Genomic DNA, 15,371 nt, shown 5'->3' on the forward strand with positions numbered 1-15,371 from the left:
TTGTCTGTGTCAGCCACTAGGTGGTGCTCTCTCAGATGATTGCCTACAGTGTCGCAAGTGCAGTCAGTGCTTAGCGGTTGCTTTAGTCCCCACGCAAAAGTGCAGACTTGTATTGCAAAAGACCTCAGCCCAGAGGGAGAGTTAGGGCTGACGGCATCTAGGATTCCGAACTATGCGGCTTCCTAGAGTGTGACCTGAGATAAGGTAATCTTCCTCTCACAGAAAACTAGGATCCAGGGCTGTACGGAGCCGACTTGAGCCAGTATTGGTCCCAGTCAATCTGGTTTCTGTGTAGGCGCTCCGTACCGGGTGCAGCGCGATTTTTGATCCTCCGAGCCGGTTAGCGGCGCTCGCGGGCTTGGCGGGGTCGCAGGAGCGGCGGCGCTCCACCCCGCTCTTCTCGGCGTCCCCGGGGCGGGGACAGCACGGCAGCGGCCGCTCAGTGTCGCGGGAGCCGGACCGCGCAGGCCCGTCCCGGCGGCCCGGGGGGCGCCATGTGGTTCATGTACGTGCTGAGCTGGCTGTCGCTGTTCATCCAGGTGGCATTCATCACTCTGGCCGTCGGTGAGAGCGCTGACCCGGGCCGCGCGCGCCCCGGTGCCCCGAGCCGCTAACCGCTGCTGCTTTTTGCAGCTGGGCGCTGACGACCCCGAGTTGGTCCTACTGGACCTCCGCCGAACCTTCTGGAGGGGATGTTTGGTTCCGGAGACGCATCCTTGCTCTCGGAGCCCTGGGCTCCCCACTCTGCCTGTCCCCTCCGGCTGGGGCAGCGGGGAGGCCCCTGCCTGTCTCTCACCCGGCTGTTTGCTAGTGTACAGCACTCGGCCTGTAAACTAAGTGTTCTGCAGGTGTTGGTTGACTGAGTGGAGTTTAAGGTTCCTGGAACAGAGGTTAACTTTATGCTGTACGGTCAGCATAAAGTCTTTCTACAGTTGTCTTGGCAAAGTTCTACTTGTGCAGTTGAGGACATCCCAGGGGTGCTTTGGCTTGTTCCCGACTTCCTGGAGTCTGGGGAGGCTTGGTAGGGGAATACGGGATAAGCAGGCTGATGGGAGTGCCCCTGACTGATCTCTTCCTGTTTGTCCCCTCCTGTGACCTCCCCTCTCCTACCTAGCGGCTGGACTGTACTACCTTGCAGAGCTGATTGAAGAGTACACGGTGGCCACCAGCAGAATCATCAAATACATGATCTGGGTAAGAGGCCGCTTTTCCCTGGAGTCATCCGGGGCTTGCTTGCCCTACATCAGAAGCAGGAAGTGGGGATTGTTTGGGCTGGAACTGTTTTGGTGCTGAGAACCAGGTTCTGAGGGTGTCCCTCTTCCCCCAACCCTGCAATCTGCACTCCTGGGTCCAGATCACCCCTGACCCTCCAGCCTCAGGTGGCATTGTTTCACAACCTACTGCCACTCCTTAAGGTGACAGTGCAGATATTTCAATGACAGGTACCCACAGCTTTGCTTTCGTGTGGCTTTCCCCCACTATATCCACTGTCCCAACACCAGTTCCCCAATCCCAGTCCAGGCTCAGACGTATAGGGACAGTAAGGACAGTTTGTAATGCTTTCTTATTGCCTTCTCTCTAATCAGTGTGATTTGTTTTAAGGGAGCATGCCTGACCCTTTCTCTTGCTTCATGGGAGGCTTCTTTTCCAGAAGACTTGCTCCCTGTCCCTGTTAGGGAGGCTGTAGGTAGGTTTCCTTCAGCAGCTGTGAGGAAGGCTGAGGTGGCCGTGGGAGTGCCTTTGGACAGAGAAGTTCACCTTTCACTAGCCTAATATCTGCAATTACTTTCAGTCTGAACATAGCCTGGGGTTGTAGATTGTGGTAAAGACAGGGCCACAGGCAGTTCATTGGCTCAGTCTGTGGGTGTGGTTGGTATAGCAAGTAGACCTTTCATCACAGACTGCCTGCTGGGTTCATTACTGAATTGTGTAATTGATTCAGTAGATCATGCTTAGCATTCAAGAAAGCTATGAAACAGAGGATGGCGGGGGGGGGGGGCATGGCATGCATGTGGCCTTGGGTTAGATCTCAGCTCCAGCTCCAGAAACAATAACAGAAAAGACTAGAGCAGACAAATTGAGTTTGTGCTCTGTCACATGTGTGGCTGTGTGTTTGGTGCTGTGTAAAATGTTTTTGCTCACTTTGGATCACTGTCAATAATGTTTTAGAAGTGACCTTCAGAGACACCACCTTTGAGAGCTGAGTGTGGTTTCTGTGAACCAAGAACACCAAAGTGTATCTGTAATGCTGTGCAGAGCAGGCAGGGGCTGACAGAGGAGGCCAGAAGGTTCCCTGAGCCAGTGCCTCTGCCTATTTCAGTTCTCCACAGCAGTGCTGATCGGCCTCTACGTCTTTGAGCGCTTCCCCACCAGCATGATTGGCGTGGGCCTTTTCACCAACCTCGTCTACTTTGGCCTTCTCCAGACCTTCCCCTTCATCATGCTGACATCACCTAACTTCATCCTGTCATGCGGTGAGAGGGGGCAAGCAGGGAGGACTTGACGGGACTAGATGCGGGCGCTGTATCCCAGACACTGACCTGTTGGGGATACTGAGGAGGGGAGCAGCTGATAAGCTGCTGAGGTTTGCAGGAGGCCACACTGCTTGGGAAAAAAAAATGGCTTCTCATTCCTGAGGACCCTAGAACCTGTCTCTGCCTAGGGCCTAGTCCTCATCAGTGGAAGGGCCCCAGCCAGGAAGACCTTACCAAAGAGTCAAGTTAGAAGGAAGGCTTAGGAAGAGAAAGCACACTATTTCCTGTCCCTAGAAGGCCATTTCTCATCCCTGAGCAACTGTGTTAGATCCAGTTGGTTCATGCGGTGGTCACAGATGTACACAGATGTTTGTGAGGAAGGTTCTAGAAAGTGGTTGGCCACAGACACTGTTTTTCCTTGCAGTAGACTGGGTGGAGATGGCAGGTTGTGTGGGGAGTGCTTTAGAGTTGTTTCTGAGTCTAGGGGAAAACCTGAATGTTATCCATAGAAGGGTAGATTGTTAAGATTTTGGGGCATGTCAATATCAGGTGCGATTTTACCTCAGAATCTCTTCAGCAGGAGTTTGTTCAGCACCAGGCCCCCTGTAGGTCTTCCAACGAGCAGTTCTGGCCACCATAAGGCTCCTCTGGCTTCTTATGTCACTCCCTTGAAAGTTTTTCTGAGGTACCTTATGGGTACCAGGTGCTATCTATGGCTTAGTGTCCCTTAGCCTTGTGCATGGCATGGCGGAGTGCCATCTTCATGGTAAAGGGCAGAAATGAGGCATGTAGTTGTGAGGTAGGTATGGGGAAACATGGTCTTTCTGGTGCCTGCCCTTCATCCTGCCATGGAGGCAGGTAGGGCTTTGTACCTCTGCACAGCCGTCTCCTTACTTGCTCTTTTTCATGAACGTGTACACACTGGGGAAGAGTGTATGGGACCAGAGCACAGCAGTTTTCCCCATTCTAGATTTCCAAGGGGCGCTGAGAATCTCCATCTGAGGAGGAGGCCTTCTCCCTGCTGTACAGTGTGGAGCGGAATCCACCGTGGTGTGTGCTCTGCTGGCCCATGACCTCTTCTCGAACCTTGCTCTTGGGAGAGAAATGGCATGATCATGGATTATATGTACACAAACCCTTCTTTTTATAACATGCTACAATGTTCCAGTCTACCTTCTGATGCTGTTCCTGCTGCCCTCTGTAGTGAGAAAGTTGGGGCTGAGCACCTATTCTTAACAGATGGGGACTGAGGTCTAGGCAGTGCCCTTGGCCCAGAGCCATGCTGTGAGTTGGGATAGAATCAAGATGAAACCCAGGGCTCCAATTTCAGGGGCCTCCTGGGTTTGGTGAGCACACTGTGACCAGACTCTCCATCCCCACAGGGCTAGTGGTGGTGAACCATTACCTGGCATTTCAGTTTTTTGCGGAAGAATATTATCCTTTCTCTGAGGTAAGAAGTGCCCAGTCTCTAGTACATATTCATTGTGGCAGGGATGGGAGACAAAAGGGACTTACGTGATCTGCTTTGTGACTGAAGCTGTGAGCCAAAGCGGAGCCCATTCAGGAACTGTGGTTTATTTTATGTATGTGAGTACACGGTCGCTGTCTTCAGACACACCAGAAGAGGGCATTGGAACCCATTATAGATGGTTGTGAGCTACCATGTAGTTGCTGGGATTTGAACTCAGGACTTCTGGAAGAGTAATCAGTGCTCTTAACTGCTGAGCCATCTCTCCAGCTCGTTATTTTTAGACGATGATGATGATGATGATGATGATGATGATGATGATGATGATGACGATGACGATGATAGAAGGTAGAGTGTCTGAAGAAGAGAAGGGATCCCTTTGGTGAGATGGGAGGACACTGCTCTTCCCCAGTGTATCCCTTTGGGTGCCTCACTAGGGTCATCTTAGTCTGGAAGGGGCAACAGGCTGGCCTGCGTGAGCCAGACCTCACAAGGCAGGACTCCTGGCTCCAGCTCCATCAGCACCTCCCCAGGATTCCTTCTACTTGAAGTCCCCCACCCCCATCCTCCGAGAACAGTGTCACTTTGGGGAAGGACTGCATTCGTACAGCTGTACTTTCCCTCCCCTCACAGTCTAAGTGTCAGAGAGTCCTGGTCCCTGAGTGCTTGCCCCTGCAGGGATAGGGTGGGCCTTTGGGACACCCCTGGGGCTCTCCCTTCTCAGTCTCTCCTGTCACCAGGTCCTGGCCTACTTCACATTCTGCCTGTGGATAATCCCGTTTGCTTTCTTCGTGTCACTCTCGGCTGGGGAGAATGTCCTGCCCTCCACCATGCAGCCAGGCGGTGAGGAAGGGCTTCTTAAGTCAGGTGGGGGGACTGGCACCAGCCCTGAGAGAACTGCATACATGTGCACATGCATGCGCATGCATGCTCACCTCCCTGCCTATGTTTCTGCAGATGACGTGGTCTCCAATTACTTCACCAAAGGCAAGCGAGGCAAGCGCTTAGGCATCCTGGTTGTCTTCTCCTTCATCAAAGAGGCCATCCTACCCAGTCGGCAGAAGATATACTGACCCTTTGGGGAGGGCATGTGGGGGGCAAGACCAATAGAGCCAGGCCCCTGGGACTCTGGGCTAATAGTGCTGGGGCGCCTGGAGGGCGTCTTCTGCCAGCCCAGGTTTCCCTCCCCTCTGTTCTGAAGCCCCATCCCCACCCTCCTCAGGAGGCTTGAATGCTGCCAGGGGCACCAGAGAGGGTAGCAGAGCCTGCTATGCCAGGAGGCTATGTCCCCAGCCCTCCCCTCTCCAGAGTTGGGTCTGGTCAGATGGGGCAGGCAGGGAAGCGTCTATGAAGGTAGGGAACTGACAGCAAGTTCTCAGGCAGGTGACCATAGGGAGGAGCTGAAGATCGGCACTTCCAGAAAAAGTGCATTTTGCTGTTGAATTGTGGGCCTTGTCCAATGCTGATTCCCTTTTGAATAAAGATTCTAGGCGGCACTGTTTGCCTTAACACCCCAGGAGTTCATCTTCTCTGCCTGCTAACCTTCTGCCTAGACTGGGCTAGCCTGCGCTAGGGACTCCTCTTCTGCCTCTTGCCCTTCTGAAGGGATTCTCGTGCCCCTAAGTGGGAAGGGAACAGAGACGAGAATGAGTGAGCAAAGGCAGATTTTCTGAGGCTTCTCCTTCTTTCCGTGTCTCCTCCCTGAGACTGTGATAGTCCAGAGTGGGGGAGGGGGTAGAAAGTTTATGGCTGGGTTAGAGATGCAGACCGTCTACATAATATCCTATTTATGTCTTCCTTTGAGAAAAAGGAGAGATTTCTTGGTAAATTCTATCTCAGGCTCAATATAAAAATAAGCATTGGCTTCTAGGCAGCCTAGGCTGTGGCCTGTTTCTTGAGAAATGGGGCTGGGAAAGGCTGCCACTCAGAGCACACAGGCCTCACACTCACCTGCGCTTCTGGCTCCTGGAGGGACTTGAGCTCTGTCTTCTAAGAAGGTGGGCCTCATCCCGGGCACAGACCAGCATCTGTTGACCTTGCACTCCAGCTACATACAGTGCCTTGCAGGGGCTCACAGTCCATGGAGTGAAGGCCCCTCCCCTGACCATACCTCACAGTGAGTCTGGCAGGTGCCAAGATAGACAAAGCCTGGGGAAGGCCCCAGCTGGTGAACATCTTCTTTCTCATGCATCCATCATCACATTGGCTCTTGCATTTTTGTCAAGTCTTGGCCTGCCGTTCCTTGAATTTGTCTTGCAGCTACAGGTGAGATGGCCAAACCAATTTCTGCCACTCAGCTGGGTAAGGGACATAGGCTGCTGCCCGCCGTGGGCTCAGGCTGGCCCACTTGTTTTGCTGTTCAGTTTATCTTTGTTCAGACGGCTTTCCCAGGCCAACCCTGGTAGGCTCATCACGCATCACCTGCTGGGCCTTGGTGGAGCGGGAGGGGGCGGCACAGCTGATGGTCTGCTTCTTGACTCACGTTTCTCAGTACTGGTGTGACTGTTGTCCCTTTACCTCTGTCCTTTCAGTCTCTGTTATATAGGCTTCTTTCTTGCCCTGTGCACACAGGGGCTCCTTGGCTGTCTTGTGGATGTCCTCAGGAAGTGCAGCTGTGCTAGTGGCTTTAGGGATGCTGTGGAGGAAGCCAGGGCCAGCCTTCAGTCCCAGCTACTTCTTAACCACAGTTCTGCTGCCTTCTGGGCACAGAGACAGTTTGAGCTCAGCATCCACTCCGTTCACCTGCTCTTTGACACCTGTCTCTGGTCTCGATGGCTCAGGAGCCAGGCCGGGTACTGCTTTCTCTTTCTGCCCTATGCCTAACTGATCTGCTCTCTGTATTTGAGTCACCCTACTGTCATCTCTCACCTCATTTGTTTTGACAGTTTCCTGTATTTATCCTTTGACCAGCTGGGGTTCTTTCTGAAATGCACAGTTGGCTGAGTCTTTTCTGCCCACCAACTCTCCCCAGCTCTCCACTGCCCTTAGGATAAAGTCCAGACTCCTTAGTGTGGTGTATGAGGCTCCTGGGTCCCTATTAGCTTCATCACTCAGCCTCCTGTATGCAGAGACTATGGCTCTAGCTGCTTTGATTCCCTTCCTTCCACTTACTTTGCCACTTTTCCTCGGAGATTTTATTCCTTCCAAGGAGCCTCGAATGTCCCCTCTCCTTCCCTAACCCCAGCTACCACACAGATCCTTCTAGGCCTGCGATATGGTCTGCCCTGCTCCCCTACTAGACTGGAAGCTCCTCGAGGGCAGGGAAAGCCCTTGGGGTTTTTATTATCTACTACCTGATTTTGGCGCCTGGCCCGAGGAAGGCACTCAATAAATGTTTTGTTTAAAGAGTGAGCTCTAGTGTGTGACCAGGGCACATGGGGTCCAGGAGAGGTTTTCAATCAAAGCCACAGGTCTTCCTCTCTTGGCAGAAGTGCCCAGCCTCCTGGAACTGCGCTTCACACACCCCAGTGGGGCCATGAGCAAGGAGCATGGCCAGAGAAACCAGCTGTTCCCCATCGCCAGTCAGGGTCTGCAGCAGACAGGAGGGACATGTGGCAGAATTCCTAGGAGTATCCTGTCCTAGAAGCCTTGTCCCTGGGTGTGCTAGGGTAGGTTAAGGTACCTGAGGACCAGGGTGTTACTTTTGTATTGCTGTGTCCCTGGACATTACCAGCCCTCTACTCTGAACCTTGTGCTCTGTCCAGATGTGCATATCCCAGGGAGCCAGGCAATTTCTCTATAGAGAAAAGGGAGCGGTGAGATGTGTGCTTTCGGGAAGAGGGATAGTTAGGAATGGCTTCTGCCCTTGGGAATGAACACCCTACCACATTTCTAACCACAATACAATTCTTAACACTTTCTCCTTTACCACAGCTTCCAGAACAACTTTATGTGAGAACTTGCTCGGAGGGTGAGGCCTCTCAAGTCTGACAAGCTTCCAGGGAAGCTAGGAAGGGTTCATCAAATGTGTCACGTAGGCTCATGGCCATTGTTTTTGTACAAGTATCTCCCAAGTGCCGTTTCTGGGGCACTTTGAGTATGTCACGTGCATAGAAGCCCTGGGGCACTTTCATCCTGTAGGGTCGAGTCCCTGGGTACAGCACCCGGATCATCACCTCAAAAGGCAGCTGGGGTACAGGTTTCACCAACTGACAGTCCACTGTGCGCAGGCATGCACCCCCAAGTTTATTTTGAGTCATCTCCAGGTATCTGCAGAAGTCATGCTCCTTACAGGGTTCTGGGTGCACACCCAGGCGTATACCCTGTGGGTGGCCAATATCTGTGATCCGGGGCCTGGCAGGGTTAGGACTACAATTCCATATCTTGGGCCGACTGATTTTGCTCTGCTTGTAGATGGGCTTGGGTGGCACCGTGGGTGAGGGCAAGCTTTTCAGCTGAGCTTCTATAGATGGATACTGGAAGCTTTTAATAATCTGGTGTTCTAAACTCTTGGAGGCCAATGACCAAGGTTGGACACTAGCATTTTGCTTGGAGACAGCAGAGCCCAGGGTCCGGGCCAGCACCTTGCTTTGGAGCCACTTTCTGAAAAGATCCTCTCTCATAATTTGCTGTTTTTTCTGCAACAATGAAGGGCACAGGGCAATGGCTCTCATGGGCAGGAGACCCTGTGGCTAGCACCCTGGGAAACCTCAGGCCTAGTCTCCCTGCTGCCTTAGGTAAGCCTCGTTTTGATGGAGGAGGCATCTCTTGTTCTGACTGAGCTCCCAGGCTACAAAGGAGGCAAAGACTTTCGTAGTAGACCTCCAGCTTGAGGACAGACAGACAACCTCAGCTTGGCAGAGAGACGGTACCACTTCCCCCAGAGGTAGCCCCAACCTCAATGGAGAAAGTCCTGCTCTCTGATTTGCCCCCAGAATGGATGAAGGGCTAGGAGGCCTGGATTGGATGGAAGTAATGATGCTGGACAGGTTTCTGGGAAGTGACCTTGAGGAGGACAGTGGCTGGCTGCCAGATTGGGTGGTCGGGACTTAGCCAGAGTTCTATCTTTACCACTGCTCGCACTGAACTCCTGCGTGTGGGGAAATGTCCCTGCCCTATTATCTCTGTGTCTCACTCCCACACAGTTGCTAAGTAATCAGGTGCTTTGGAGATTGACCCAGCTCCAGAGGCAGGTTCTGATTAGATTAAGCCTGGAGCCCTAATTCCTCAGCCTTGCGCTGCCCCAAGTCAGGCAGCATCTGGCTTCCTTTTTGTCCTAGCCAATGGAAGAGGAGTGGTCGTGGGATCCCATGGAGGCCAACAAGAGGATCCTGAGTGGAGGTCTGTGGGGGCTGCTGAGCAGGGTTGGGGTCAACAGAACCTGATAGCTGGAAAGGCTGGGTAACACAGACTAGAGAAGCACAGCTGGAGCAACCGGAAGAGTTCAGCCATGGCCGGCCCTGGGGACATATGCCTGTGAGGCAGAGGCCAGCCTGGTCTACAGAATGAGTTCCAGGACAGCCAGGACTACACAGAAACCCTGTCTCAAAAAACAAAACAAAGAATCCAAGCCTTAATTTTCCTGTTTCGTTTTAGTGTTTTATGCTCCATGATTATCTGCTAAACTCTTGCCCCGTCACTGGTCTGGACCCTGGTCAAACCTCTAGTCAGTCAGTCTTCCCGCAACTTATACCTGATTCCCAAATTGGCTGTTTTCTGCCTCCACAATGCTCCAGTGTGCCCCATGTATTCCTCACAGTGATTCTGTCTGTGCGTTAGTCATTACCTACTTCAGATGGATAGATGCCTGTCAGTATTCAGAGATACCTCTTGGCATCACTTTGAGTACCCTCCTGGACCTTCCCCACATAACCTACCTCTCCCTAGCACCTAAGTTCCTTGAGTGGAGGACCACGCTTTGCTGGCCTTTGGGACCTAGCAGAAGCTTAGTGTACAGTGAGGTTAGGGCATCTGTTAGAAGGCTTTTTAAAATGAGTAGGAACTCCAACGTTAGGAAGTGTCCAGTTCCATTAGAGATCCTTATCCTAGAGGGTCAGTGCCTAACAAGGACTCTGAATACCCCATAATTCAGGCTGCATTTGCTTTCTGGCACAGGACAGGACTTTTGGCCTAAAGGGATGCTTTCTAAGGGAGGATTTTGCGGGAGCAGGGGTTACTTCTGAGAAGGGAGGGTTCCAGCTGCTCCTCTCACCATGGCAGGAAGGCCCTAGTTTGGCAGCAGAACCCAGCCCTGGGGGAACTCCCCCTTACTTGAAACTCAGTCAGGTAGCGATACTCCATAATGGTCAGCTTCTTCTTCAAAGTCTTCAGTCTCTCCATCTCTCGGGCAAAGACCATCTTATCATGTTTCCACATGGCATCCTTCAAGAACCTGGCACCAAGGTGAGGCTGTGTCAGGTGATAGTACCTGGGCTTCCCTTGAGGAGGTGCTGAGGCCCAGTGGGATGGGAGGGATTGCCAGAGCAGAGAAGAGTAAGGCACCCCCATCCCACTGCCCAGGGGTCCCTGGAGAGAGGAGAGAAAACTGTCCAATGGATTTGGACCTTGGCTGAAGAACAGGGGGAGGGCAAAGGCAAGGAAGGGGGCAATGTCCAATCTAAAGGAGGAGAGGTCAGGCAAAACTCATGCTGACAATATCCTGCTTGGGGCCTCTTTCCCAGACTTTACCCATCTGCCACCTGGCTTCCTCAACCCTCCCCCCTTTAGAGGTTCAGCCTGGGGGAAAGACCTTGCAAGAGGAAGTGGGAGCTGGTATGATTGTCACAGGCTCACCGGGCACAGGTACGGTGGTTCCACAGTCTGCAGTAGTCAATGGGCTTGAAGCCTATGGCATCTTGGGCGTGCACATTGGCTCCATTCTGCACCAGCAGCTTAATACATCCCAGAATGCCACTGACAGAAGCCAGGTGCAGGGGTGTGGAGCCGTTACATGTCTGCCTGTGAGGTATACCATGGGTAAAGGGCAAAAGGGAAGGGTAAAGGCATTAGACAGGCAGGCAAGCCAACTTCCAAAGGCCCACTCTGTCACAACCATGGTGGACATAACCTAATCTTCTTGGGGCTTCATGTCTCTCTTCTCTAGGAGGAGGGACAGACTCTATGAGCAGTAACATCTAACTATAGGATGTGTTTGGTTATGACAGAATGCCCTAATGTGTGTGGTGTGCGTATGTGTATGCATATTCACATGTGTGTATGTGCGCATATGGATATATGGGTTGCTTCAGAGTCGCCAATCTCAGAGACTGTTGTCTTATTTTTGAGACAGGTCTCTTGTAGTACAGGCTGATTTGGAATTTGTAATGTAGCCAAAGATGATCTTGAATCCCTGATCCTCCTGTCTCCGTCTCCCAAGTGCTGAGTGTACAGAGAGACATATACTACCAAGTCTGGCTCCCTCTAGGCTTTGGGCAAAGCAAGGTTAGCTCACTTGGTCCACGAGTTGAGGTTAATTTTAATGTGTGTGGTGTGCGTATGTGTATATGCATATTCACATGTGTGTATGCGTGCATATGGATATATACACAACTGTGTGGAGGCCAGAGGTTGGCAATGTGGTATTTTCCTCCATCTTCCTCTACCTTATATGTAGAGACCGGGCCTCTCACTTGAACTCGGAGCATGCTGAATCAGCTAATCTAAGCTAGTCCTCTTGCTGGGGGATTTCCTATCTCTGGCTCCCATGGAATTACATGGAGCTCCTAGAATTACAGGAGGTCAATGCTGAATATTTGAACACAGTTCCTTGCACTTGCACAATGAGTGCTTTATCCACTGAACCTATAATTAAATGTTACAATTAAATGTCACCTCCTGGGGCTGTGGATGCACTTCCCCTGACAGAATGCTTGCCTAGCATACTCGAAGCCCTGGGTTCAATCCCCAGCACAGTATCAATCCAGGCATGATGATTCTAGCACTTGTGAGGCAGAGGCATGAGAATCAGGAGTTCAAGATCCTCCTTGGCTATCATAGCCAGTTTGAGGGTAGCCTGGACTACATAAGACACGTTAAAAAATGATGAAGAAAGAAGGAAAAGCTACCTTCTTAGAGGCCATTGCTTCTTATAAAAAGATCTTTCTCCAGTGCTTCCCCCTTGTTCCCTTCATAGCCGAGCTCTCGGAATTGTGGTCATTCGTTCATGTATTTGATTAGCAAACTGTCCAGTCACTAGAAAGTCAGTTCTGTGAGGACAGGGGTTGGTTCCCTGTGTTCATGGCTATGTTCCTGGCTTGGGTATGGTATTTGTTAAAACATAGTGAATGCTTGGTAAGGACTCTGGGTGAACAAAGCAGTCTCTGGTATGCATTTTCCTTGCGGGAGAGATGGCTCAGTGGTCAAGAGAATGTAGTAGTCTTGCAGAAGACCTGAGATTGGCCTCTAGCACACAAACGCCTGTCACTCCGACTACTTTATCACAAAAGCCATGTAGGACAAACACATCATCCTCCCAACCTCAGTTGAAGACAACCAGTTCCCAAACTTAGCATCAAACTAGAAACACCCAGAGACCGTCAAGGTTTCCTAAGCCCACAGTGGTATCTGTGAGGCCCCATTATGTGCACACCTGAATGTGGGAACCAACAACGGAGGCTCAGAGGCAGAGTGATTTGCCCACAGACCCAGTTTGCCTGAGCTAAGATTCTGTGAATGGGGTCTGCCCTCTCTGCATGCCCAGTCTCTTAAGAACCAGGACACTACATGCTCCCCCTGACTGCTTTCTCCAGGCAGGAACCCCTCATCCTGTCCTGCAAGGCTCCACCTGCATGGAGACACAGTGTCCCAAGTGTCTTTCCGTACAGCAGGCTGGACTCACGAGTTGATGGCTGCCCCTTTCTTGAGCAGGTAGTCAACGCAGGGGAGAATGTCCGACCTGTTGTTTTTATGGATGACTAGGTGCAGGGGCGTCTGGCCTTTATTGGTGGGCAGGTCCACAGGATATTTGTACTCCTCTATCAAGACCTTAAGACAGGAAAGCTGGCATTTCTGGGCTGCGAAGTGGATGGCTGTGAACCCCTGAGGAGTGGAGAGCGCAGGGAAAGGCTCAGCAGGGTGGAGGCAGAGCTCACAACCCCGCCTTCTGTCTTGGGTTTGTCCTCCGCATTCCCTGTGTCCCTGAGAGGTGCTCACAGCCCTTATCCCCCTACCTCTCTGCTTCCAAATGGGCCTACTATGAGTGGATAATTAGGACCACAACATAGAAAAGGCCACTTTGGAGCTTCCCAGCGTTAGTTCATCGAATGGCATCTCTATGGGTAGTACTTGATTGGGTGTTGGGAAAATTCACTCTGCCTCCATGCTGCAAGCTTTACCTTGTCGTCGACTACGACCTCCTTGCGTTCCGGATTCACACAGAACCGAAGCCAATCCACATTGCCCACCGAGGCAGCGAAAAACTCGGAGTAGGTCGCGATCACTTTTTGGTTCCACGATTCGGAGGTACTAGGATCGACCAGACCAGGGTGAGCGGGAAGACTGAGAACGGCCCCGGACTTCTACACCGCCCGCCAGCCGGCGCACCCGCCCACCTGATCTGCGAGGATTCGGGGTCGCTGCTAGGAACCTTCGAGTTGTGTTCTGCCTGCAGTGTGCTTCCCTGTGCAGAGGGGCGGGACTGCTCTTTTCTCCCCTGTTGCCCTCTGGAATCCAAGGCCCCAGTTCTTCGGGGAGTGGTGCGGCTCCTGGGGGGTGTAGCGGCATTAGACCGACGCCTCAAGTGGCGTCGTCGCACTCGACCCGCCCCCGTTCCCGCCTCCGGGGCAGAGCCTTTGCCATCCGCGGCCCCAGCCAGGACTCAAGGAAGGGACGAAGTTTGCAATCCTGGGAACTCTGCCCCCCGGGCTTAGCCTCTATTGGAATCACAGAGATGAAACGGAAAGGGCAACTGGTAAATGAATTGTCTCCATCTCTGCTCATAGAAAGCAGGGCTCGGCGCCAAGTGAACAAGCAGCGCGTTTGTATTTGAAATCATTAACTAGCTCCCTCTGCGATTCCAAATACTAAATTATGACGTTCTCCTCAGAGCAACAGAATAATGGACAGCAGGTATGTCACACAGGTTGCCCAAAGCAGAGCAACTCTACTATGCTTCTTTTCCTGGGAATGGGAGGATAGTGAGTTCCAAGGTAGCCTGGGTGCGCTACACAGCCAGCTCTTATCTCAGAAAGGTGCCAGGTATGATGGTGTACGCCTGCAGCTCTGCACTCTAGAGTTTACATTGTTAGAACCCAGTAGACAGTAGGAGGCAAGGCCCGGTTGGGAGAAGTGGGTCACTGTCCTGTGCTTTTGAAGGATATGTGTGCCCTGGGAAAACTGAAGGAGAAAGGGTATTCTAAGATCTTCAGAGATCTTACAAACTAGAGATTCTCGGTGGTGGAGGGGTGGCCCAGAGGTTAAAAGCTGATCTTTCCAAGGAGCGAGGTTAGTTGCCAACACCCAACATTATTTTATTTAAATCCAAAAAAATAATAAAATGTTTTCAAGAACAGCTTTTCCTGAAGCAGTGTGGGTCCTTAACTCACACTGAGTTGTGAGTCGGGATTTGGGAGAGGTGCAAAGCGACCCAGAAGTAAAATGTTGTGTCTTAGCTAGAAGGTGAACTATTTCCAACAGATGTTACTATTATTTATCCCATGATCTAAGGACACCTGCAGGGGGAAGGGAAGCCAGCCAATCAGCCATGGGGAAGCTCATCCATGGAGGGAAAACTCGATCTGGACCTCCAGCCGACCACCTCAGCAGTCAGTTTCCGCAGATGTTTGACAGCTCCCACACACTGCCGTGCCTTTGCTCTGGATGGTGCTTTCGGTTGTCTCCGACATGTTTTGAAATCCAGCTTTGATGGATGTCTGTCTGCTGCTTTTGTCTGTCTGTCATTTGCTGCTTTCTCTTTTGCCTGCTGTTCAATGAATAAACTCTCACATTGGAAACTAAGGTATGGCTGATGACCCTCATTTGCTGAACTGTAAAGAACACTGGAATTGGCACTCTATCTGGGCGTCTTACAAACTAACGAATCATAGCCTTTCATGTTGCAAGTGGGGTTTAGCAACTGACTTTGCAGTAGAACAAAGTAAGGTCAAATCTTGAGGATTGTCTGGTGACTAGGACCATGGGAGGGGGAGGACAACTGCTGCTTCTGGAGGTGCTCATAGATGTTGTTATCTGCACCTGGAATCTTTTATAGTCTTATTTTCTTTTAATTTTTTATTTAGGCATTTTTCGAGTGGGTTCTCATGTAGCCCATGCTGGATTTGAACTTGCTTTGTAACCAAGGCGCCTGACCTTCCTGCATCATAGTCTTCATGCCATATCCTAATCACCCTGGCATGAGGAGACAGACACAAAATACTTATACCAATAGGTTCAGATTAATCAATGTGATGGGGATCAACTCATTGGTATTTGACAAAATCCCTTGGGTGATATTTCCATGCACCCAGGTTAGGAACTACTTCAAGGTGGTTCTG

The 15,371-nt window shown here is 51.5% G+C and overlaps 2 protein-coding genes across 3 annotated transcripts; one reads left to right on the plus strand and one right to left on the minus strand.

The window, feature by feature from the left end:
• Positions 1-415: 415 nt before the first annotated feature.
• Positions 416-7,293, plus strand: Tex261 (testis expressed 261). Of its 2 annotated transcripts, none has more exons than XM_032906238.1 (6): positions 416-564; positions 1,115-1,194; positions 2,321-2,474; positions 3,857-3,924; positions 4,683-4,809; positions 4,900-7,293. In XM_032906238.1, the coding sequence occupies exons 1-6, from the start codon at positions 495-497 to the stop codon at positions 5,013-5,015; spliced, it is 615 nt and encodes a 204-aa protein (XP_032762129.1). In that variant the 5' UTR covers positions 416-494; the 3' UTR covers positions 5,016-7,293. The 2 variants fall into 2 exon arrangements, with proteins under 2 accessions (XP_032762129.1, XP_032762131.1); XM_032906240.1 differs by having other exon boundaries at positions 4,683-4,785.
• A 536-nt stretch (positions 7,294-7,829) lies between these two features.
• Positions 7,830-14,723, minus strand: Ankrd53 (ankyrin repeat domain 53). The gene is given in 7 exon segments (XM_032907231.1): positions 7,830-8,519; positions 10,153-10,273; positions 10,675-10,839; positions 12,719-12,918; positions 13,215-13,344; positions 13,431-13,695; positions 14,687-14,723. Coding segments are annotated over 7 exon segments (1,608 nt in total).
• Between the last annotated feature and the right edge of the window lie 648 nt (positions 14,724-15,371).

The sequence above is a fragment of the Rattus rattus genome, chromosome 6, assembly GCF_011064425.1.
Source record: "Rattus rattus isolate New Zealand chromosome 6, Rrattus_CSIRO_v1, whole genome shotgun sequence".
Lineage (NCBI taxonomy): Eukaryota > Metazoa > Chordata > Mammalia > Rodentia > Muridae > Rattus > Rattus rattus.

Excerpts from the sequence above, each read along its gene's own strand:
- Tex261 (XM_032906238.1), top strand. The coding sequence starts at position 495 with ATGTGGTTCATGTACGTGCTGAGCTGGCTGTCGCTGTTCATCCAGGTG. Across the intron at positions 1,195-2,320 it reads TCATCAAATACATGATCTGG|TTCTCCACAGCAGTGCTGAT; the intron begins GTAAGAGGCCGC and ends TGCCTATTTCAG. Across the intron at positions 3,925-4,682 it reads AATATTATCCTTTCTCTGAG|GTCCTGGCCTACTTCACATT; the intron begins GTAAGAAGTGCC and ends TCCTGTCACCAG.